At 44.5% G+C, this 25,082-nt stretch overlaps 1 protein-coding gene across 4 annotated transcripts in view; it reads right to left on the minus strand.

Moving 5' to 3' along the window:
- Window positions 1–222: 222 nt before the first annotated feature.
- The window catches only part of KHDRBS1 (KH RNA binding domain containing, signal transduction associated 1), a 48,491-nt gene continuing 23,631 nt past the window's right edge, over window positions 223–25,082 (minus strand). The window contains exons 6-12 of one of the 4 annotated variants that reach the window (XR_008525346.2): window positions 24,368–24,569; window positions 23,788–23,855; window positions 22,831–22,889; window positions 19,649–19,841; window positions 16,975–17,034; window positions 5,213–8,772; window positions 223–912 (exon numbers count right to left, since the gene is read on the minus strand). Coding sequence is in view for 1 of the 4 variants with exons in the window: in XM_002811130.5 (XP_002811176.1) it covers window positions 19,744–19,841; window positions 22,831–22,889; window positions 23,788–23,855; window positions 24,368–24,569 (427 nt within the window). In the remaining 3 variants the exon portion in view is untranslated. Of the gene's footprint in view, window positions 913–5,212; window positions 8,773–15,611; window positions 15,654–16,974; window positions 17,035–18,481; window positions 19,842–22,830; window positions 22,890–23,787; window positions 23,856–24,367; window positions 24,570–25,082 lie in introns of those variants that run through there. The other 3 variants (XR_008525344.2, XR_008525343.2, XM_002811130.5) reach the window with 3 other exon arrangements.

Raw genomic sequence — 25,082 nt, forward strand, 5'->3', positions numbered from 1 at the left:
CAGTATCAGAGGTCCCTAGCCTCTCAGGAAGCTGAGTATAAATCAACCTAGAAATAGGCCAGAGGAAACCAGAAGCATATCAAAGGCTGACTTTCCAATCCTTCAAGAGAAAATGGCAGAACAAATAGCTGGCCTAGTATAGCTGGAAGGAAAGTGAGAGCTAGACAAGGGGGCTTTGGCTCTCTCCCAAAGCTGATAGAAGCTACCAGAGTGGGACCATTCATCACTTGACCAAACCTTTATTGAGGTCCTCAGGGGCAGATACTTGTTGGGGAGAAATATAGTACAGAGGTGGAACAGAAAAAGCCCTACCCTTTATGACCTTTTTGGACAAGGTAAGTAATAAACAATGAAGAGAAAAACAGGTTCAGATGTTAAATAACTTGCCCAAATTAATTCAATCTTCTCACTTGGCTTTCCTCAGCCTTTTATGGAGGGGTGGTGATCACCCTCCCTTGGGAGCCCTCTGGAAGGGTTCAAGGACTCACAGGCTGACACCCATAACACAGGTGTGGTAGTGGGGAAAACAGAAAATGGTGGTAGGGTGTTTCAGCCAATTCTATGGGAGGCTAAAGGGAAGCACACAGACTGGGAATGGCACAGTAGGAGTTGCCAGTTCATTCCCATCTAGGAGGCCATGCTAGGGATACCCTTTAGTCCCCTTCAACTCTTTAAATTCTTGAACAGTTTAATTGTTAGCACCACAGTCCCCTGCAGCCCTGAGGACTCCATTCTGGGCCTAAAGACTCTTAACGGATCCTGACTGGCTTTCTGTGGGTAAATCTGACAGATCAAGTGGAGTGAAAGAAAACTGCTGATCTCCTCTCCTGGGTTTCTCCGTGTTCAGCAAATGCCCTCAGGCCAGCCTTTATACAGCAGGTAGCCCTCCAGGTTTCAGGAGTCCTCTGATAGCTGCAAAGACACAAGGTGGAAAATTAAGAAAGCTCCCCTATTAGGGGGTTTCCCAGCCTCCCACCTGACCAGGCTGCTTCCCTCACAATTGCCCCATCCCACAGCACAACTCTACTTGTTTCATTCAGTACACAAGTTTCTTGGGTACACAGATGGGTAGAAAACAGAAGTCCACAGCCTATGAATTCTCTTTTTACTGTCTGTCAGGTAATGAAAATGCAGTCTCACACTCAATATCTCCTGTCCTTGGCCATACCTCAGCTGAGTGATCCAGGGAAGAATCAACAAAACCTTTGGGGGCCTATCCAAGCTTTGAAGCCTCTATAAACAAAGGGAAAAATGCTTTCTGCTGTTCTAGAAAAGTGAAAAAGATGAACAAAAATCTTTAAAGTCTTTTGAAGAATGGAAATCAGAAAATAGGCATCTTATTATCACTATTATTGGTAACTCAATGTTAGGCTCAAGGGGCGATGGATGTTATGAAGGATTCATCCCAGCACCAAATACTCAGGGTGGACTAGAGGAGACACATTTTAAATCTGCGGCACAGGGAAGGGGCTTGATCTCATGCTAAAACCTATAGCAATGCTCCTTCTTCTTTTTTTTTTTTTAAAGAAAGAGTCTTGCTTTGTCACTCAGACTGGAGTACAGTGGCAACATCATGGCTCACTTCAGTCTTGATCTCCTGGGCTAAAGTGATCTCCAACCTCAGCCTCCAAGTACGATCACAGACACACACCAACATCCCTGGCTAATTTTTAAATTTTTGTCTCCATATGTTGCTCAGACTGGTCTCAAACTCCTGGGATCCTCTTAATGGCTTGCCAAAGTGCTGGGATTATAGGTGTGAGCCACCATGCCTGGCCAGTGCTTCCCATCTTTTAAATGGCGCTACCATCTCCCTAGTTGTTCCAGTCAGTAACCTGGAGCCTTAATATGTTCATTCTATCAGCTAAAAGGTTTTTTTTTTTTTTTTTTCCTGAGACAGAGTCTCGCTCTGTCACTCAGGCTGGAGTGCAGGGACACAATCTTTTAGCTCCAGTACTGCAGCCTCTGCCTTCTGGGTTCCAGTGATTCTCCTCCCTCAGGCTCCCAAGTAGTTGGGATTACAGGCACACGCCACCATGCCCAGCTAATTTTTGTATTTTTAGTAGAGATGGGGTTTCACCATGATGGCCAGGCTGGTCTCAAACTCCTGACCTCAGGTGATCCGCCCACCTCGGTCTCCCAAAGCGCTAGGATTATTACAGGCATGAGCCACTGTGCCTGGCAAAGTTCTTGAATTCATTGACTTCTCTATGTTTGCAATATTAATCTACTATAGACCTTTTTTGTTGTTGAGACAGTCTCACTCTGTCACTCAGGCTGCAGTGCAGTGGCACGATCTCAATTCACTGCAACCTCTGCTTCCTGGGCTCAAGCGATCCTCCTGCCTCCACCTCCCGAGTAGCTGGGATTACAGGCATGTGCTACCGTGCTCGGCTAGACCTTTCTTACTTCTTGCCTAGACTAGCAAGTTTCTTAACAGGTCCCCATAACCATTCTCCACTCATCAGCAAGTTTAAAAATCAGACATTGAATAATTTCATTTTCCACACCCCCCTCCTCCCATTCAAGTTGTCTTCAGTGGGATGTTAGGACTGCCATGTGTTAAGGGACTCTCCTCATATTCTATTCCTTTCACCCACCCTGTGAATCGGAAACCAAAACTCTATGATAAACTTTGCTTTTTTAAGGTCAGCCAGGTGCAGTGGCTCACACCTGTAATCGCAGCACTTTGGGATGCCGAGGTGGGAGGAGTGCTTGAGGCCAGAAGTTCAAGACCAGCCTGGGCAACACAGTAATACCTTGTCTCTACAAAAAATTAAAAAATAAGCTGGGCGCGGTGGCCCATGCCTACAGTCCCAGCTACTCTGGAGGCTGAGGTGAGAGGATGGCTTGAGCCCAGGAGGTAGAAGCTGCAGTGAGCTATGATCACTGCAGTGAGACCCCATCTGTTTTGTTTTTTGTTTTTGTTTTGTTTTTTTTTGAGACAGTTTCACTCTTATTGCCCAGTCTGGAGTACAGTGGTGTGATCTCAGCTCACTGCTACCTCCGCCTCCTAGGTTCAAGCAATTCTCCTGCCTCAGCCTCCTAAGTAGCTGGGATTACAGGCGCCCACCACCACACTCAGCTAATTTTTTGTATTTTTAGTAGAGGCGGGGTTTCACCATGTTGGCCAGGCTGCTCTTGAACTCCTGACCTTAGGTGATCCGCCCGCCTCGGCCTCCCAAAGTGCTGAGATTACAGGTGTGAGCCACCGCACCCGGCCCCCGAGACCCCATCTCTCTCTCTTTTTTTTTTGAGATGGAGTCTCGTTCTGTTGCCCAGGCTGGAGTGCAGTGGCGCGATCTCAGCTCACTACAAGCTCCGCCTCCCGGGTTCACGCCATTCTCCTGCCTCAGCCTCCCGAGTAGCTGGGACTACAGGCACCCGCCACCATGCCCGGCTAATTTTTTGTATTTTTAGTAGAGACGGGGTTTCACTGTGTTAGCCAGGATGGTCTCAAACTCCTGACCTCGTGATCTGCCTGCCTCAGCCTCCCAAAGTGCTGGGATTACAGGCGTTAAGACACCATGCCCGGCTGACCTCATCTCTTAAAAAAAAAAAAAAAAAAAAAAAAAAAAAGTCCAGCTAGGTGTGGTGGCTAACACCTATAAATCCCAACACTTTGGGAGGTTAACACAGGAGGACCAATTTTGCCTAGGAGTTCGAAAACAGCCTGGGCAACAGATTGAGATCTTGTCTCTACAAAAAATAGAAAAAATTAGCCAACTGCCTACAGTCCCAGTTACTTGGGAGGCTGAGGTGGAAAGTCGAGGGTGTAATGAGCCATCATACTGATATGTGCTCCAGCCTGGATGACAGAACAAGACCCTGTCTCAAAAATAAAAATAAAAAAGGTCCAGATTCTTACCGTGGCTTCAACTTGCTTCAGTCCTATCCTCTGCCTATAATGTGCTGCTCTATGTCCTTTCCCCAAGCCCTCTGCCCAGCTAAGTCTTCCTTTAGATGTTAGCTTAAACATCATTTCCTCAAGGAAAACCACAGTATTAGGTTGTACACCCTCATTGCACCCTGTTCTTTTCTTTGTAGAACTTCACACAATTGAAATTATTTGTTATTTATGAGATTATCTGTTTAGTGTCTGTTTCCACAAATAGACTATAAGCTCCATGAAGCCAGGGACCATTTTATATTGTTCACCGGCCACCGGATCCCCAGCGTCTAGCACATAGTAGGTGTTCTAATGTATAACAGTGAATGTATTTTTAAAAAGAATGAAAGGAGACATTTGTACTGATTTCTAGAGAGAAGCTTAAAAAGAATCACATCAGAGCATAAGATATTTCTCTTTCTCAAAGGCAGATGCAGAATTTGTTTGCTACATTCCAACCCCAGAGAGCCTGAGACCTGAGGAGCAACCATCTTATACCTAAAGCTAGGCCATGAATAGGAACCATGAAGGCTGCTGGAGTTAGGAGACCCCTGGGAATAATTAGCCCTGTATCTGAACCCAAACTCTTCTATCTCAAGTTTTCACACACATCACAGTGCTTAGAAGAAAGAGACTGGCTACCCTGAGGTGGGCACCAGAGGTTGACAAGGGAACAGCCAATTCAGGCATCTTAATGCAATATTAAGATCAGAAATAGTACCCAAATTTCTGGCAAGGTGCCCTATTTAGCTGATTAATCTGGGCTGATAAACTGGCTGTGCCTCACACCCTATCTAGAAACATCTCAACTAAGCTGTCTTTTTTAAGGAGTCCCTGGACAACCCTCCCCCACCCCCAATTTGCCCTGAAAGTGACAAGGCCTCCTTGAAGCAAGAAGCTCCCCAAGGTCTAAGGATGGGGTTAGCTTGTGTACATGAGACCTCCTATCGGCCCATTCCCTGCCTGAGATGCAAAGACAATCAACACAGTACCGGCTAGGAATGAGAAGTACAGTCACTGGTGAGAGGCTAGTGAATCTGTGATCAAGGAATGCCAAGAAGCTAAACCTTAGCAGCACGGCTATGAAATTCACATCCCTTCCAGATACACGTCTCTCTCCTTTTAGAAGAGAGAGCTGTATACGAAAGCAAAAAGTACATTCAAAACAAACAAACAAAAAAACAGAGAGCACTGCAGTTTGCAGAACACTAGATGAGACTGCATCCTCAGCTTCAGAGCCAGAATAGACAATTGAGTAGAAGACCTCCAGCCCTGGGACTGGAAAATGGATTCTAGAGGTCCGTGAACATTCTTCCCCATTACCTCCCAAAAAGGGTTGAGTCTCCTGCTTGAATGCAGCCTCCTTAGGAGCTGAGAGCAGCAATCAGGCTACAACAGGACTAGGGTGCAGTGCCCCCACAGGCTTGTGCTCCTAAGGGGCCTTGAAGAGCCAGACCTATTTTCTAGGCCAGGAAACAAAAGAACGGGTAGTTAAGGCAGTGTTGTGCACTTCCTCCCCTCCCCCTAAGCAGCTGCTGTCTCAGACAGCTGTTTCCAGCCTGTCTGCTCGATGCTATTAAATATTCATCAGATGCTTGCTAGCTTTAAACATGCAATGACTATTAATCTGGGGAGCAGGAGGTACATGTGGGTCTGAAGAGAAAAGGGGAGGGCTCATAAGGATCCAACTCTTCTTTTTTTGGAGACGGAGTCTTATTCTTGTCGCCCAGGCTGGAGTGCAATTGTACGATCGCGGCTCACTGCAACCTCCGCCTCCCAGGTTCAAGCAATTCCCCTGCCTCAGCCTCCCAAGTAGCTGGGATTACAGATGCGCGCCACCACGTCCGGCTAATTTTTGTATTTTTAGTAGAGGCAGGGTTTCACCATGTTGGCCAGGCTGGTCTCAAACTCCTGACCTCATGATCCGCCCGCCTTGGCTTCCCAAAGTGCTGGGATTACAGGCGTGAGCCACCGCACCCGGCCCAGGATCCAAGTTTTTAAACTTCAGGAATCTGGAAACCAAGCCAGGGGTACCAGTCATATATACCAAAGTCAGGAACTACTTCAGTGTAAGCTGATCATGTGGCCACCCTAGGTACAGAGGAGACCAGCAGGCAGCTAAGAAAGACTTCAGTCTAAACTCCATCTCTTGGACTCTGTGGTTATCCTAACTTCTAGACATACATTTCTCACTCTGTATACCACGGATAATCACTGCTTCACAGGGTTTGTGAGAATTAAATGAGATACTGTATAATTCTAGGGTGTCCAAACTTTTGGCTTCCCTAGGCCACATTGGAATAACTGTCTTGGGGCACACATAAAATACACTAGCCGATGAGCTTAAAAAAAAAAATCGCAGAAAAATCTCATAATGTTTTAAGAAAGTTTATGAATTTGTGTTAGGCTACATTCAAAGCCGTCCCGGGCCATAGGCTGGACAAGCTTGCTGTATATGATACTCTCGGCACAGAATTAGAACGTAATTAAGAGCTTAAAATGGAGGCAGAGACCTCATGCATTGAGGACTTCTAGTGGTGAGCAAAGCCTTGCTTAACAATCCGTTAAGAGCAAAGTTTCTATTAGTGGACACTCAAGAGTTCTGGTTTCCATTTCGCAGGGTGGGTGAAAGGAATACAACACGAGGAGATTCCCATAACATAGGGCAGTCCAGACATCTCATCCTCAAACAACCCAAGTACCAGACAGGAGAGATGAGTCTCCTTTCTGAAAAAGGCAGGAATTAAAAGGCCTTCAGGCAGGAGGACAACAAGGGGGAGAATATCCCCTTCACTCTCCCACAAAGGAGTAGCGCCACTTTATAGAAGGCTTCCTTCCCTTATTTTCCCTGCCTTGCCGGTACACTGGTAAACAGATGTGATGTAAGTCACTCTCATGCTTAAGGCATTAAATAGCTCAAACTTTAGAATAAAGTCCAAACCCCTTGACTAATACGTAGCTTCCAAAATCAGCACTAACTTATTCTTCCAATCTCTACTTATAGCTAATATTTGAGTGCTTACTGTGTCTCATGTTAAATGTTTTTTTTTGAGATGGAGTTTTGCTTTTGTTGGGTGCAATGGCGCGATCTTGGCTCACTGCAACCTCCGCCTCCTGGGTACAAGCGATTCTCCTGCCTCAGCCTCCCGAGTAGCTGGGATTACAGGCATGCGCCACCATGCCCGGCTAATTTTTTGTATTTTTATTTTATTTTATTATTATTATTATTTTTATTAAGTATTTATCGATCATTCTTGGGTGTTTCTCGTAGAGGGGGATATGGCAGGGTCATTGGATAATAGTAGAGAGAAGGTCAGGAGATAAACACATGAACAAAGGTCTCTGGTTTTCCTAGGCAGAGGTCCCTGCGGCCTTCTGCTAGGTCCCTGCGGCCTTCTGCAGTGTTTGTGTCCCTGGGTACTTGAGATTAGGGAGTGGTGATGACTCTTAAAGAGCATGCTGCCTTCAAGCATCTGTTTAACAAAGCACATCTTGCACAGCCCTTAATCCATTTAACCCTGAGTTGACACAGCACATGTTTCAGAGACCACGGGGCTGGGGGAAAGGCCATAGATCAACAGCATCCCAAGGCAGAAGAATTTCTCCTCCCAGACAGGGCGGCCGGGCAGAGGCGCTCCTCACTTCCCAGACGGGGCGGCCGGGCAGAGGCGCTCCTCACTTCCCAGATGGGGCGGCCGGGCAGAGGCGCTCCTCACTTCCCAGACGGGGCGGCCGGGCAGAGGCGTTCCTCACTTCCCAGACGGGGCGGCCGGGCAGAGGCACTCCTCACCTCCCAGACGGGGCGGCCGGGCAGAGGCGCTCCTCACTTCCTCCCAGATGGGGCGGCAGCCAGGCAGAGGCGCTCCTCACTTCCCAGACGGGGGGGCCGGGCAGAGGCGCTCCTCACTTCCCAGATGGGGCGGCCGGGCAGAGGCGCTCCTCACTTCCTCCCAGATGGGGTGGCAGCCAGGCAGAGGCGCTCCTCACTTCCCAGATGGGGCGGCCGGGCAGAGGCGCTCCTCACTTCCTCCCAGACGGGGCGGCCGGGCAGAGGCGCTCCTCACCTCCCAGACGGGGCGGCCAGGCAGAGGCGCTCCTCACCTCCCAGACGGGGCGGCCGGGCAGAGGCACTCCTCACTTCCCAGACGATGGGCGACCGGGCAGAGGCGCTCCTCACTTCCCAGACGGGGCGGCCAGGCAGAGGTGCTCCTCACTTCCCAGACGAGGTGGCGGCCGGGCAGAGGCGCTCCTCACCTCCCAGACGGGGCGGCCGGGCAGAGGCGCTCCTCACTTCCCAGATGGGGCGGCCGGGCAGAGGCGCTCCTCACTTCCTCCCAGACGGGGTGGTGGCCAGGCAGAGGCGCTCCTCACCTCCCAGACGGGGTGGCCGGGCAGAGGTGCTCCTCACTTCCTTCCCAGACGGGGAGGCGGCCAGGCAGAGGTGCTCCTCACTTCCTTCCCAGACGGGGAGGCGGCCGGGCAGAGGCACTCCTCACCTCCCAGACGGGGCGGCCGAGTTTTTTGTGTATTTAGTAGAGACGGGGCTTCTCTATGTTGGTCAGGCTGGTCTCGAACTCCTGACTTCAAGTGATCCGCCCACCTCGGCCTCCCAAAGTGCTAGGATTATACATGTGAGCCACTGCGCCCGGCCTGTTGAATGTTTTATATGCATTAGCTCACTCGATCTTCCCAACAGTGTTGCGAAGTAAATGATATTATCCCCATTTTACAAATGATGAAATTGAGACTTGAAACTGAGGCAGAATTTGAAAGTAGTCTGCTTACACAGGGTATGGTGGCTCATACCTGTAATCCTTACCACTCTGGGAAGGTGCTTGAGGCCAGGAGTTTGAGTCCAGCTTGGGCAACATAGAGACTTGTTTCTATAAAAAAATAAAGTCAAGTGGGCATGGTGGCCCATGCCTGTAGTCCTAGCTACTTGGGAGGCTGAGGCAGGAGGACAGCTTGAGCCCAGGAGTGCAAGGCTGCAGCGAGCTATGATCACACCACTGCACTCCAGCCTGGGTGGCAAAGCAAGACCCCACCTGTAATTAATTAATTAATTAAATTAGTCTGCTTAAAGCTATAATAAAGTGTTATTATGCTAAGCTATCCATTTGTCTGCCTGGCAAATTTTGGTTATCCTTTAAGATGTAACTTAAATGCTATCACCTTTCTCTAGCACTCCCTAAGCCTTTCTCAGGCAGCTCCTCCAGGCTCCCTGGTATTCAATTCTGCAAGAGAACATGATGATACACTATTGCAACTATTTTTTAATTTATTATTTTATAGATATATTATTATTTTTTGAGACAGAGTCTCGCTGTCACTCAAGCTGGAGTATAGTGTCATGATCATGACTCACTGCAGCCTTGACCTCCTGGGCTCAAGAGATCTTCCTGACTCAGCCTTTTAAGTAGCTGGGACTACAGACGTGCACCACCACATCTAGCTTTTTATTTTTATTTTTTTGTAGAGATGGGAGTCTCACTATGTTGCCCAGGCTAGTCCTGAACTCCTGGACTCAAGCGATACTCCTGCCTTGGGGTTACGGGGTGAACCACCAGGCCTGGCCTGTTTAAAATTTTCTGGCCTCAGTTTCATCATGTGTAAAAATGGGATAATAACATCTACCTCACTGGTGGAGAAAACTACATGGCACAGAGTAAATAGTCAATACATGTTTGAATTCACAAAATGCGTAATAACATGACTTTTTTTCAGGATGCATCTTGTATTTGATGTGAAAAGAAACCACTCAGCTGGGCGCAGTGGCTCACACCTGTAATCCCAGCACTTTGGGAGGCTGAGACGGGTGGATCACGAGGTCAGGAGATCGAGACCATCCTGGCTAACACGGTGAAACCCTGTCTCTACTAAAAATACAAAAAATTAGCCGGGCGTGGTGGCGGGCGCCTGTAGTCCCAGCTACTCAGGGGGCTGAGGCAGGAGAATGGTGTGAACCTGGGAGGCGGAGCTTGCAGCGAGCAGAGATCGCTCCACTGCACTCCAGCCTGGGCGACAGAGTGAGACTCCGTCTCAAAAAAAAAAAGAAACCACTATGTCAGCTTAATTGGCAGCTTTTTTTCTTTCTTTTCTTTCCTTCTTTCTTTCTTTCCTTTCTTTCTTTATAGCACTTAAAGACACACTTACAATAAGCAGTCTCTTAGGGTCAATGAAATTTGGAATTACAGAAGCAGCAAGCTTTCAGCACAGAGAATGGACTTTGCTGTACAAAAATGTTGATATGCACCCTGTCCTAAAGTGCTACGCAACCATGGTAAATTACCTCACCTCTTCTAGTATCAGTTGCCTAATCTATAAAAATAGGGACACACAGTAGGCATTCAAATTGAGCTCTTCTTCTTTAGCCAAGCAAAGCTGCCTATTTTCCCTATCTCACTTTCTTCTTCTTTTAAATGTGGTCAAGATCAGTGGATGGCATAGACTGAGAATAAAATGAGGGAAAAAAATGAAAATGATTACTTACTAGTAGTACTGCCAGCAAACAGCAGCCTCTGTAGGGTCATACACAGTACAGGAACATATCGAGAAGACAGTGAGCCCATGTGTTGCCTAATACACTCTAATCCACATCTTTGGTGGCCACAAAGTCCTAGCAGGTGTTAATGTATCTCTAACTTCATTCTTAGCCTGGGACAGGAGGTGCGATTTGGTGGAAGAGAGTATAAAGGTGGCACAAACCCTAAGCCTGTATCCATAGGTAAGGAAGGGTCAGAGTATTCCCTCCATAGTAACTGTCACTGCCAAGTGTCCACCCTGGAGACTCTATGGAAACTGTGGTGGGGGAAGAGAGGGCTAGGAAGGGAGGAAGTTGATGGTGGGAGATGGACATGCTGGAGCGCAGCCTCTGAACCTCTGGAAAACCACCTATGACCAGCCATGGCAGCTGGAACAGCCTCATTCCCACTTTAGCAGCCTGCAGTATAATACAGAAATAAAGGCATGCTTTGTAGTCACCCATACTTGGGATCAAATCCTAGCTCTAACACTTACAAACTCTCAGTGATGTAAAAATAATCTGATCAGCTATTATGTATTATTGAACAGCTACTGCCAGAAATTGTATCAATAACTTTAGGTAATAACTACTTCAAAAGGCAGTAGACCTACATACATCTGTGGTTAACTGTTTTTGATAAGGGCGACAAGACCATTCAATGAAGAAAGAATAGTCTTTTCAACAAATGGTACCAGGACAATGGGATATCCACATGTAAAAGAATGAATTTGGGCCGAGCACAGTGGCTCACGCCTGTAATCCCAGCACTTTGGAGGGCTGAGGCGGGCGGATCACCTGAGGTCAGGAGTTCGAGACCAGCCTGGTCAACATGGCAAAACCCCGTCTCTACTAAAAATACAAAAATTAGCTGGGCATGGCTGGGCATGGTGGTGGGCGCCTGTAATCCCAGCTACTTGGGACGCTGAGGCAGGGAGAATTGCTTGAACCTGGGAGGCAGAGGTTGCAATGAGCCAAGATTGAGCCACTGCACTCCAGCCTGGGTGACAGAGTGAGACTCTGTCTCAAAAAAAAAGAATTTGAACCCCCACCCTAGGCCACACACACAAAAGTTAACATAAAATGAATCATAGACATAAGTGCAAGAATTAAAGCTGGGTGTGGTGGCTCACACCTGTAATCTTAGCACTTTGGGAGGCCGAGGTGGGTGGACTGCCTGAGCTTAGGGGTTCAAGACCAGCCTGGCCTGGCCAACATGGTGAAACCTTGCCTCTACTAAAAAATACAAAAAATTAGCCAGGCATGGTGGCGCGCACCTGTATAACTGTATTACCAGCTACTTGGGAGGGTGAAGCATGAGAACTGCTTGAACCCGGGAGCTGGAGGCTGCAGTGAACTGAGATCACACCACTGCACTCCAGCCTGGGGGACAGAGTCAGACTCTGTCTCCAAAAAACAAACAAACAAAAAGAACTAAAACTAAAAAACTGAGAAAGAAACAAACAGGTATAATCCTGATCTTGAATGAGACAACAGTTTATTACCTATGACAAAAAAGAAAAAAACAGATAAACTGGACTTCATCAAAATGGAAAATTTTGGTGATTTAAAGAAAGTAAAAAGACAACCCACTGAATGGGAGAAAATATTTGCAAATCATACATCTGACAAGGGTTTAGCGTCCAGAATATATAAAGAACTTACAACTCACTAAAAGACAAATTATCCCATTTAAAAGTGGGCAAAGTATTTAGATAGACATTTTTCCACAGAAGATACATAATTGGCTAACAAGCACATGAAAATATGCTCAATGACATTAGTCATTAGGGAAATGCAAATCAAAACCACAGGGAGGTACCACTTCACACCCACTAAAGATAGCTATAATAAAATAAATGTTGGTGAGGATATGGAGCATTTGGAACCCTCATACATTGCTGGTAGGAATGGTACAGGCTCTGCAAAAAACAATTTGGCAGTTCCTAAAAAAATTAAACAGACCGGGCGTGGTGGCTCATGCCTGTAATCCCAGCACTTTGGGAGGCTGAGGCAGGTGGATCATGAGGTCAGGAGATCGAGACCATCCTGGCTAACACAGTGAAACCCCGTCTCTACTAAAAATACAAAAAATTAGCCAGGTGTGGTGGCACGTGCCTATATTCCCAGCTGCTTGGGAGGCTGAGGCAGGAGAATCACTTGAACCCGGGAGGCGGAGGTTGCAGTGAGCTGAGATCACGCCCTGCACTCCAGCCTGGGCGACAGAGCGAGACTCTGTCTTAAAAAAAAAAAAAAAAAAAATTAAACAGAGTCACCGTATGACCCAGAACCCAGAAATTCTTCTAGGTATATACCCAAGAAACTGAAAACATGTCCACACAAAAACTTATATACAAATGTTCAAAGCAGTATTATTCATAATAGCCAAAAAGTAGAAACAATCCAAATGCCTGTCAATGGATCAATGAATAAATGAAACGTAGTATATGCATACAGTGAAATCGCATTTAACAGTAAAAAAAAGAACAAAGTACTGATACATGCTACAACATGGATGAACCTTGAAAACATCCTAAGTGAAAGGAGGCCAGTCGGCTGAGCGTGATGGCTCACATCTGTAATCCCAAACTTTGGGAGGCCAAGGTAGGCGGATCACCTGAAGTCATGAGTTCGAGACCAGCCTGGCCGACACAGTGAAACCCCACCTCTACCAAAAATACAAAAATTAGCCGGGCATGGAGGCGCATGCCTATAATCCCAGCTACTCAGGAAGGCAGTAGAATTGCTTGAACCTGGGAGGCAGAGGTTGCAGTTGCAGTGAGCTGAGATCGCACCACTGCACTCCAGCCAGAGTCCGTCTCAAAAAAAAAAAAAAAAACAACAACAACAAAAAAAAACAAAAACAAAAAGGAAGCCAGGCACAGAAGACCACTTTCTGTATGATTTCATACAAATGAAATCATACAGTAAGTGGTCTTCTGTAACTGGCTAAACCCTTGGACTTAGCCTTCTGGAGGCTAAACCCTTGTCATCTTTAGTGCATGTCCACAACAGGCAAGTCTATAGAGACAGAAAGGCTACTACTCTTAGTAGCCTACGGCTGGAGGGGATAAATAGATTGCTGGAAGACAGACAAAAGGCATGGGGTTTCTTTTTGGGATGATAAAGACATTTTAAATGGGCCCTAGTGATGACTGAACAACTCTGTGTATATACTAAAAACCACTGAATTGTACACTTTAAGTGAGAGAACAGTATGGTATGTGAATTATATCTCAATAAAGTTGTTATTTTAAAATTCCACCAAAACTCTAGACTTCTTTGCCACTAGGACAGTAATGTCTGTCCAAAAAGAATCACTTAAAAATGCTAACAAGACCTTTAATTTATACTAACAGAAGCTAACCACAGGCTGCAAACTGGTAGGCTAAAGGCCACATCTGGCAGGCAGCAAATGTATTTTATTGGGACCAATAGTATTTTAAAAACTTTCTACCCAGGCTGGAGTGCAGTGTTGTGATCATAGCATACTGTAACCTCGAACTCCTCAAGTGATCCTCCTTCCCCTGCCTCCTGAGTAGCTAGGACAAGAGGTGCAAGCCATCATGCCCAGCTAATGCCCAGCTAACTTTTTGTAGAGACAGAGTCTGCTATGTTGTCTAGGTTCGTCTTTAACTCCTGGCCTCAAGTGATCCTCCCAACTCAGCCTCCCCAGGTGTTGGGATTACAGGCATGAGCTGCCGTGTGCAGCCAAGAAAATTTTTACAGATGGGAAAGACACAGTAATGAAAATGATCTTCAAATACCTGAAAGGATATTGCTTCAGGGGTCTAAAGCAGATTCAGTTTAAATTACTGAGGTACAGGTCTCATTCAAAATGAGAGATAAAATACTTAGAGCCGTCTCTAATGAAATGGGCTGCTTTTGGAAGTAATGTTTCCTATGACTAGTATGAAGTACTATGTTACATGCTATAACCTGGATGAACCAAGCACTATGCAAAGTCAAAGAAGCCAATTCCAAAAAGCATATATTATATGATTCCATTTATATGGAATGTTCAGAATAGGCAAACCCACAGAAAGAGTAGTGGCTGCCAACAGCTGGGGAGAGAGGGGAGTTGGGAGTGACTATTAGCAGATATAAGATTTCTTTTTAGAGTGATGGAAATATTCTGGAATTAAATAGTGGAAATGGTTGCACAGTATAAATATACTAAAAACTACTGCATTGTACACTTTAAAATTGTAAATTTTATGCTATGTGAATTTTTCCTCAAAACAGAAACAAAGGTAGAAAGGGACCAAATGAGATACTAACTCTGTTAGGATATTATGATGCATACAGTGATAAATGTCAGGTATTATCATCAACTTCATTTGATGATAAATGAGGCACTGAAAGGGTTTTGTTTCTGACTAAGGTGACAAAGGCTCACATGAAGCAGAGACAGGACAGATACCCAATCTTGCCTGTCTCTAAAGCTTACAGAATTGTAATAAAAGTTCACAGGTTGGCCAGGCACAGTGGCTCACACCTGTGATCCTAGCATTTTGGGAGGCTGAGGTGGGCGGATCACTTGAAGCCAGGAGTTCAAGACTAGCCTGGCCAACATGGTGAAACTACATCTCTAGTAAAAATACAAAAATTATCCAGGCGTGGTGGTGTGTGCCTATAATCCCAGCTACTCAGGAGGCTGAGGCAGGGGAATCGCTTGAACCCAGGAGGCAGAGGTTGCAGTAAGCTGAAATCACACCACTGCACTCCAGTCTGGGCAACAGAGTGAGACTCCACCTTAAAATAAATAAATAAAGTTCACAGGTAGTGAGTGATAGAAGTTTACAGAAAACACTTGGATCAATGGGCGAAGCTACATGTCCAGAACAGGCAGAACACCAGCAGGCCTAGGTCCACAAACAGAACCTGCCTTTCCAGGCACAGTTCACAGTCCAAATGAAAGGTTTCTCCAAACTTCTAATCCATTTTTCTTCTTCAGACTACCCTAGGAAGAGTTGAGACTAAATTCTCTGCATTCAGGGATTCCCCCCGCTAAATTTCCTAGCCATTCATGTGACCAGCATCAAACTTAGGACTTGCCAGGTGCCCAGAATCTTGTTCAGTACATATGCCCCTCTTTACAGCTTCCAGATCTCTCAGAGGCTGAGAGGCAGGCTTGGAAGAAAAAAAAATTCCAAGAAGCCAAATTTCACTGTGAAAGGTTACTATGTGCCTCGGGCTTACCTAGTTAGGTCTTTCTCCTCAGTGTCATCCTAATCCTAACACCTTAGAGCAGAGAAAAAAATCAGCCAGTTAGTTGCTTAATGGCTTCAATTAACAGGAAAGCTCACTGTTGTCACAGCCCCCAACTACACAAACCAGGGAGTCAAACTCCATGTCCTTTCTTCTATATCACAATTATCCCTATGAAGGATCTCCTAAGTATAAGAAATACCCTTTCCCAGCCGGGTGTGGTGGCTCATGCCTGTAATCCCAGCACTTTGGGAGGCCGAGGCAGGTGGATCACCTGAGGTCAGGAGTTCAAGACCAGCCTGACCAATAAGGTGAAACCTCGTCTCTACTAAAAAATACAAAGATTAGCCGGGAGTGGTGGCAGGTGCCTGTAGTCCCAGGTACTCAGGAGGCTAAGACAGGAGAATTGCTTGAACCCAGAGGCGGAGGTTGCAGTGACCTGAGATTGCGCCACTGCAGCCCAGCCTGGGCAATGGAGTGGGACTCCGTCTCAAAAAAAAAAAAAACAAAACAAAAGAAAACCCAAAAAAACCAAAAAAAAAACCCCAAAAAAACCCAAAAAACCCTTTCCCTAGATTAAGGGCAGTATAGTATAGGGTTAAGATGACAGGTTTGGCAACACAAATCTTGAGCTTGAGTACTAGCCATACTAATTATGGGACCCTGGGAAGTTACTTAACTTCATTAGGTCTAAGTTACTTCTGTAAAATATGGATATTACTGGACAATTGTTTCCGGGCTGCCCAGCATCCATTTCCCTTTCCTAGTAACTCCCCAACTGCCTTTTGAGGAATTGGTTGTTTCTTATGCATGTGACTCAGCTAATCCAGTCTGATATTCCCTCTCTAAAACCTGAATCTTGAGTAGAGGCAGAAAGAGACCCGACATAGTTTGAGTTGTGCCCAAGGAGCCAGTCCTTGTTTCAAGATCGTTCCTGTGGTCTACCACTGTTGTCCCAGTTCCCTGCAGCCACTACAGTTCCCACACCAGATTTTTTAGCCTTCACACTGAACGTTGAGCCCCTAACACCTTTCTAATAAAGTCTTTTTTATTTACATTAGCCACTTTGTTGCTTGCAACCAATGAACTCCAAGTGGAACACCACCTCATCAGGTTATTAACAGGATAAACAGAGTGGGATTCAACAGATCTAAGTTGATATTGTCTGGCCTTATCAACCATTAGATGTAAATTCAGTATGGACATCTAAGTGTGGTCATGTCGTAAATAAGGTACAAATGACCACAAAAAAAGATTAACCCATTGACCACCTTATAGGCCCCCTCCTAGCGTAACTGTTTTACAGTTATGATAAAAGGCTCATGTTCCTTAATAGAAAGCCACCTTAACATACCTGACATGGGTCTTCACTACCCATTCTAGTCCAGGAAATGCCTCAGGAGTTTTCAGTCACCTGAAAATGGAGAAATAACAGATCAGTCTTTTGAAGAGGAAGTTTTAAAGACATACAAAATAAAAGATAAAGAGATCCTGCATGCAGTTTACACATTACAGGAGAAACATGCAACTTTTAAGAAATTTTAAGTAAAGTTTCATTGTGAATATCAATATGGGGACCTACAGGGACTCATCCTTACACAGTTTTAAACAGCTGAGCAGAAAGCTTTTGGGGTGCAGCAGGAGGTCTAATCTACAGTCATTGAAATTTTACAATGTGTCATTTAAGATGTCAGACTTTGTGCCCAGGTTACGTTACAGTTCACTTGTGATGGGCAGGATTATTAAGAGTTATGGCTAATTTATGCGGCAACATATGGTTTTTCTTTTTACAGCTATTTTTATTAAACAAGTTTTGCAAAGTTTTAACATTAAAGTTAACAGCTAAAGAATTGTTTATGCAAGTTGCTGTCACAGTTTATGTAAAAGAGAAATATGTGCTATTAAAATCAGACATTTAGGTTACCTTTGGTTTTTTGCGATGCATGTTAGCTTTACACATCCTGATTCTCTTGCGATAATTTTCCTTTAAAAAGGGGGGTATAGAGTGATCTCTTTTCATCAAAACAAGACATAATGCCCTGAAAGCTGACTTCAAACCATGGTTGAAAATTCAGTTATTTACATTTTATCACAATCTACAAATACATTTTTTTGTTGGTGTGTTTTAAAAAGAAAAAAAAATGTCCATCATGCACTGCTGCAGGCAGCTTGGCACTTCAATACAAGAGGATTTTTCACCCCCGAGCAGTTTAGGTGGCTCTCTTAGGGAAGCCATGAGAACCCTGAGAATCAGCATAGAGTAGAAACGGAACCAACCAATTCCATCACTTCCTCTCTTGGTCTCTTAGGAGCGGGTTCAGAGCCAGCCTATCATGCCAAATCCTGCCCCAGCCCAGCTAAGTTGTCAGCATTTCTGGGATTGAAAGAGAAACCCTCAAGGGCACCCAGAATTGGCTGAACTGTCATGCCTAAAGGCAGATGCTGTCCCCTTCTGAGCTCACAGAAATTATTTGGTGTCACACTTTAGAGCCACCTAGGGGTTCTACAGAAGGTGCAAACCAGGCTGGCTTGCACTTTTAAATACTGAGACCTATCTATGGAAACCAATCCGAGTTTCAGCTCAGCTGAGTTGAAAACTCTCCATAAATTAGAATTTTTGATAGGATTGGATACAACAGCTTCCAACAACTTCCAGGGGGTGAAAAAGCTTTGGTTATTTTTAAACTAAAACTTAACAACTCCATCAACTTTTTTTTGGTAAACTTAAAATAAAATCCCCCCCACCACTTTTAAGAATGTTTCCAACTTTTAACAAGCCCATTAACTTTAGAGTTAATTTAAGTTTATTTGAAAGAGAAAACTATTTTATGGTCCACCCAAAAAAATGACAATTCATCACATTTACTTTGATTAAAAAAGGACTAAACTTTATTGACAAACTGCTGCAGACATTTTGACATAAGTTTAAGCTACCTATTTAGGCAGACTTACACATGTAGCATTTAATCTTCCGAGAACAAAATGGGAGGACGGTACAAATCCAATTAGGACTTTAACTTATGTACAAAGTGGATTTTGATTCCTTTTTCATTCAGCTGCAGTGTCCCTTTTTATATCATGCTAGTGTTGAGACATACTTGACTAACTTGGGAACAGTTCGATATATTGACAACCGTCAACTTCAGAAAATCATCAGCTTTTGGCCCCAGCGTCCAAGTGAGCTTTTCATGGAGTGCAGAATCTCAAATGGACAAAATACTTTGTCTTTTTAAATACTGATTTAATTATTAGTACTATAACTGAAAGATTCTTCATGGCTAAAAAGCTCTGCATCAAACTCAATTCAGGAGGCCTTCCCTCCCCACCACCATCAACCTCTTCAAAACCTACTCCCTCCCCCTAAGTATCTCTCAACACAGTATGTCTGGGGCTAGATTTCAAAACCCACGTAATGAAAAAGTCAGTTTTACAAGCCTAATTTTGTTGTTGTTGTTGTTGTTTTTTTATATCAATTAACGTTAAAAATTGCATCAACTATTTAATTCATGAGGATGTTTCATATTAAAATTTAACCTTAAGATTCAACCGCCATGTGCTTTTATAAAGGAAACATTTTTTAGAGACGTCTGAGCTCACTTTTACATGGTGGTACCTACTGCCGTTAATGTTTGTGATTTTAAATCTTAAACAGCCCTGAATTTTGAAATGTAGCCTAGTTTGGGATTCTGCAACTACAACTTTACGGGATGCCTCAAATCAAAACTAAGAGAAACTTAACAAGCCTTTACTTCAGAACCTTTAAGCAAGCAATGTCATTTTTGAAACTAACAGGTTTGTGTGTTTTTTTTTTACTCAACTTCTTTTTTTTTATTATAAAAGGTACACTTCTGTTTATATTTAAACAACAAAGAAAAAAGCATCTACACACTTAAAAAATTAATTCAATATTCCTAAATCTATTTTAACTCATTTTAAAATACTACATACAGAAGCCAGAATGCAGAGTTAAGAATGGAGTAAGGTGGGGAGAAGAAGGGGACCACGAAGAAAAACACTTAGACAATTACTTGTCTGTTGTGGGTAAAGCAACAGGAATCCTGGGAGATACAAGAAATCAGTAACAACTTTGCTCATAACTGATATTTTCCCCTCATGTTTGTTTTTAATAACGTCCATATGGGTGCTCTCTGTATGCTCCCTTCACTGGCCTAGCAGGAGGGGCCTTCAGCGACGGCCTGGTCCCATTCCAGTCGTCCTGGCCTGTGGGGAAAACAAAGACAGTTTATAAACCATGTGGCGACAGCACTTAGGGATAAGCAGGGATAGGTCACATAGTAAAGATCACTAAAAACACTGCGTTTCTTCTAATGTCTTGACACTTCCCCTGGTGTTCCTTGCTCTCTACTTGGCTTGGCCCTCTTGGGCAGCCTGGGCAATTTTTCAGTTTTGAGTGGAAGGACAGAAGGGAACAAATCCAAAAAGGCTGCCATTGACTCTGGAGTAATCTCCCACAACGAGGTTCTTCATAGACAAATGTGATCTATACTCCAGTCCCCAAACCTGGAGATACCCAACACCTTGCTTGAGATAGTGAGGAAGTCATTAATCTTAGTGAGTCTGCAATGGCCTTTCCTGTTCCCAAAACAATCTGGCAGGCAGCCTCAGGTAAGGTGGGAAGACTTCTGAAGTCTTTCAGATTGGAAGCAGGCAGCCAGCCCCACTTCCATGCAACAGCAAGTCACGTCTCCTTATGGAGAAGTGTCCTCTAGCTCCCTGGGAAAAGCAAGCAAGGGCCACTTTCCATGGGGCCCTCCACCAGCAGAGCTGATACTGCTCTCTCTGGTAGAGGGATGTGCAATCAAATGTTGCACTGACAGCACTGTTTAAGATAATTCCAAGGCTGGGTGCGGTGGCTCATGCCTGTAATCCCAGCACTTTGGGAGGCCAAGGCGGGAAAATCACAAGGTCAGGAGTTCGAGACCAGCCTGACCAACAGGGTGAAACCCCAACTCTACTAAAAATACAAAAATTAGCCAGGCGTGGTGGCACGTGCCTGTAATCCCAGCTACTCAGGAGGCTGAGGCAGGAGAATTGCTTGAACCTGGGAGGCAGAGGTTGCAGTGAGCTGAGATTGCGCCACTCCACTCCAGCCTGGACAACAGAGCCAGACTCCATCTCAAAAAAAAAAAAAAAAAAAAAAAAAGATAATTCCTTATCTCCTTTCTTAAGTCGACAGGTGAGAGAAGCCAGACAATGTGGTTCACATCCTCAAATGGTTCTCCTTTGTGACAGGGAAAAGCCTGAGGAATATGATCACATAATTCTAGAGGTGACCTCTTATGAAAATAAATTGCGTATAAGCTTATTCTTCCCACACCTTACACACACTAGTTCATCCCTGAAGTATTTTTCCAGCTGCCTGTATTCACAAGTATCTGCCTCCATCTCTATAGGCCTCAAACTCCTATATAGATCTAAAGTCACACAGAACCCTAATTATACCCCTAGTATAACACACATGTCTATCACTTTCCAAGTGGCTTCTGGGTATCAACAAGACAGTTTCTTTTTCTTTTTTTCCTGACGTATACAGATCATCCTGGACACTTTATTTTTCTAATTCTGTTAATCAAAGCAGAGATCAGAACGGATTAACTGTGGCAACATCATATCAGGAGCACAAAGAGAAGCCTGCCTCTTTCAGTTTGGTCTTTTCTCCAGCAAAACAGAAATGCAATTTAGTCAAACACATACAGAGGCCCCACTGTACTGCCTCACTGATGGAGGGAAATACTTGGGTGCAATCACATGGCCCTTCTAAATAGTGGTATACGAGCAGAGCAAAGCAGTGTTAGTGATTGGCAACTGTCCAGTGCTATTTCGCTAAAACTGGTAAAAAACAGTTTCCTTGGGCAAGCAGCGGATTGGCTACTTCATACTGTGCTGAGTTGGGCTCAGCTTGTCCGTCTCTGGGAGGCCCTAAGGGGCTCCTCTTTTTCAGCTAGGGATAAGGGGAGACTGTCAACCAGTATCTTAGCGTGAATTGTCAATCGCTGAGCCCCTGCCAAGGACTCTCTGGAAGTCCCTCAGGTATGCTGAAAATACCTTATAATGAAAAGGTAGCTCTCGCTGCATCCACTGCCACATAGTATTCCCAGTGAGGCCTATTAACATAGGGCCATAACTGGCTCTTGAGGACACACTTGAGTGATGTGTTTTTAACCAAACCTCAGGGAAGGCAGCCTTGTCCTGCTGCTGTTGCAGCCTCCATAGCTCTCTTGGGATCAAGGACTGTGTTGATGTCTTCAAGCCAACAAGGAGCTTGGTGCCAGTACTGTCCTGAATTACTGGCTCTAGCCCCTACAGCCTCTAATCTGATTCTAATAGGCACTATTTTTTTTTTTTTTTGAGACGGAGTTTTGTTCTCGTTGCCCAGGCTGGAGTGCAATGGCACGGTCTCAGCTCACTGCAACCTCCGCCTCCCAGGTTCAAGTTGATTCTCATGCCTCAGCCTCCCAAGTAGCTGAGATTAAAGGCGCCCACCACCACACCTGGCTAATTTTTTTGTATTTTTAGTAGAGACAGGGTTTCACCATCTTGGCCAGGCTGGTCTCGAACTCCTGACCACAGGTGATCCGCCTGCCTCGGCCTCCCAAAGTGTTGGGATTACAGGCATGAGCCACCACACCCGGCCCTAATAGGCACTATTCTTGCCCCCCAACCTGGTCTGGCTAGCTGCTTGCCATCTAGGTCCCTTTCAGCTGACATTTCCTTTACAATGACATTCTTTTCAATGAGATCTAAATTTATTTTTTTAATGAAATGGGGTAGATGAGTACAGTTGTGTATGATTAAGTTCTTGTTATCTACCAAAATGGCCTAGATATCGGCAGCAAAGGCCCAGAAATACAACCCAGGTCTAGCTATTTCCCTGCCTAAAGTAGAAAAAAATCAACATTAGCTTGTAAGTCTGCTGCTCCAACCAGGGCCAAGCTGGTCTTGAGCCCTTGTTTAAGACACACACTACCCTTCCAAGAGTAACAATACCCCACTTCACTTTAGCAGTCCCTCTTTCTACCATGTACTGCAAAATTTAAGTAAAAGCAGAACTCTTACTGTCACATCTAGCAAAATCTTGGCCTTCTAAAGGTTTATCCGTGTGTTTGTCTGACTCTCAATACTTTAGTCATCAGCATTCTCCCAGGCACTTACTTGTACATTCTGCCCCACCACAGAGATAAAGACATACCATAAGCTTCATAAGAATCTTGAACCTCCCCATGTCCATAGTCATAATATTCTGAGTCCCTGAAAACCAAAGGCAGAGTGTTAGGAAGCTACAGGGTAACTATGTTTTAGTTTCACCTTTCTCTCAAATACTTCCATATGTCAGTCATTTTACTAAGTGTATTAATACAGGAAAATACTCATTCTGCCCCATCCCTACACCGTGAAGTATTTCCAAAATATGTATAGACTATGTACTTATAAAATAATTGACAATTACTGCAAAGAAAAATGGATACCACAGAATATAAAGTGAAAAAGCACAATCCTAAATTGACCCTCTTAATATAGCATATATATACATGTATTCATAGGGCTCACCAGAAAGAAAAAAGAACTGTTTTATCACTGCTGTAGAATTCTGGGACTCTTTTTCAACTAATTCACAGGTAAGCTATATATATGGACACACAAGGAAATGGTCTTAAAGAGAAATGCAGAAAAGAACCTAAGTTATGGTAATGGAATTCAAGTTTCTTGTAAAATTTTATGCAGCTTTAATGTGGTTTTGATATTTTAAAATAATAAATCAAAATAACATAAAGGCATTTCTCCTTGTTTCCATGTAGTTACAGCTTGGAAATTTTTCATTTGTTACTCTCAGGTTCTAAATTAATTTAAGGTTCACAGTTATCCAAATTTACAAATCCAAGTGTACGCTTCACAGATGTCAAACGCAGAGAAAGCATTGCATGGTGGCACGCACCTGTAACCCCAGCTACTAGAGAGAGCTGAAGTGGGAGGACTGCTTGAGCTCAAGAGTTCAAGACCAGTCAGGACTGCAGGGGTTGCAGAGGAGATACCCTCAAAAGGCGAACCATTCTGTTCCTTAGGGTTGTACTGTCTAAATCTCTCTGTTCCTCCAACTCCCTCCATCTATCCTTAGGACAAAAAACAGTGCTTATACTGCCTGACTCACCCTTGACTCTGGCTGTAATAGCCTTCGTAGCCTTCATAACTTTGTTCTGCGTATGTATCATCATATCCCTAGAACAACAACAAAAAAATGAAATAAAAGATCAAAATCATAGAGAGTAGGAAAGGTAACTACATCCCATGGGAGTAGGTAGGCTTCTGAATTAAAAAGACATGACATTTCCCTCCAAAATGTTAATGCCTACTGTAGAATAGTGAAAAAAGAAAGGGTTACTAAACAAAGAAAACCCAAACAAATATGATATGCCACAGAACAAGTGTGGGCAGGAAGTAAAGTACAAAATCGAGCTTTAGTATTATCAGTACTATTAGTAAGAAATTCATTATAAAACACTACATTAAAGTACATTTTATTTCTTGTTTAATCTACAGGCGTATAGTAAAACCCTGCCTAAAATGGAAAAATCTTCTAATAGTTCAACATTCACTGCAAGAGAAGAGGGCAGATTGCAAATCTTACAGGCAGCCCATGACACCTACATAAAGGACCGAGGCCCTGTCATTCAACTTCCTTTAGCAGCCTTCTAGGTATTGGGAAATGGCACATTGTTCAAATTTCTTACATATTCTTCATATGTTTCTGGTGCAGGAGGTGGAGGCAAAGGTATCCTCTGGATGCCTGCTGTCCGTGCTCTTGGTGCTGGAGCACCCCTCACAGTAGGTGGGGGTGGCACGCCTCGAGTCACAGTGGCACCTCTGGTGATGGCTCCCCTTACTGGTGTACCACGTACCAAAGCCCCCCGAGGTGGTCCAACACCACGGCCCCTACAAAATGAAAGTTTATCTTAAATGGAGCTTTTTATAAACAGGCCACTTTTATGTTCTGATTTGTTTACAAATTCTGGAATTAGGCAGATTTTATGAAGTCTTAACTAGGCTATTATTAAAGCACAGAGGAATGTACAGGGTAAAGGACCCACACTGCAAGATCCCCCAGGTCCTATAGAGGACCAATTCATCACTGCACTGCCTTGGGTAGGTCTGGAGAGTCTGAATACTCTATAAAGGTCAGTCACAAAAGGTAGAATTTTGAAGTCAGACCGTTAACAAATGCTAAGACTGTCCAAAATTAGACGACCAAAAGTTTCAGCTAGACTGCAGCACTTGGCTATGGTCAAAGTGCCCAAGATCTAGAACTCTATTTTTTCTTTTTTGAAATGGAGTCTTGCTCTATCACCCAGGCTGAAGTGCAGTGGCATGATCTCGGCTCACTGCAACCTCCGTCTCCTGGGTTCAAGCAATTCTCTTGCCCCAGCCTCCTGAGTAGTGTGGTGTATG

The sequence above is a fragment of the Pongo abelii genome, chromosome 1 (assembly GCF_028885655.2).
Source record: "Pongo abelii isolate AG06213 chromosome 1, NHGRI_mPonAbe1-v2.0_pri, whole genome shotgun sequence".
Taxonomy (NCBI): domain Eukaryota; kingdom Metazoa; phylum Chordata; class Mammalia; order Primates; family Hominidae; genus Pongo; species Pongo abelii.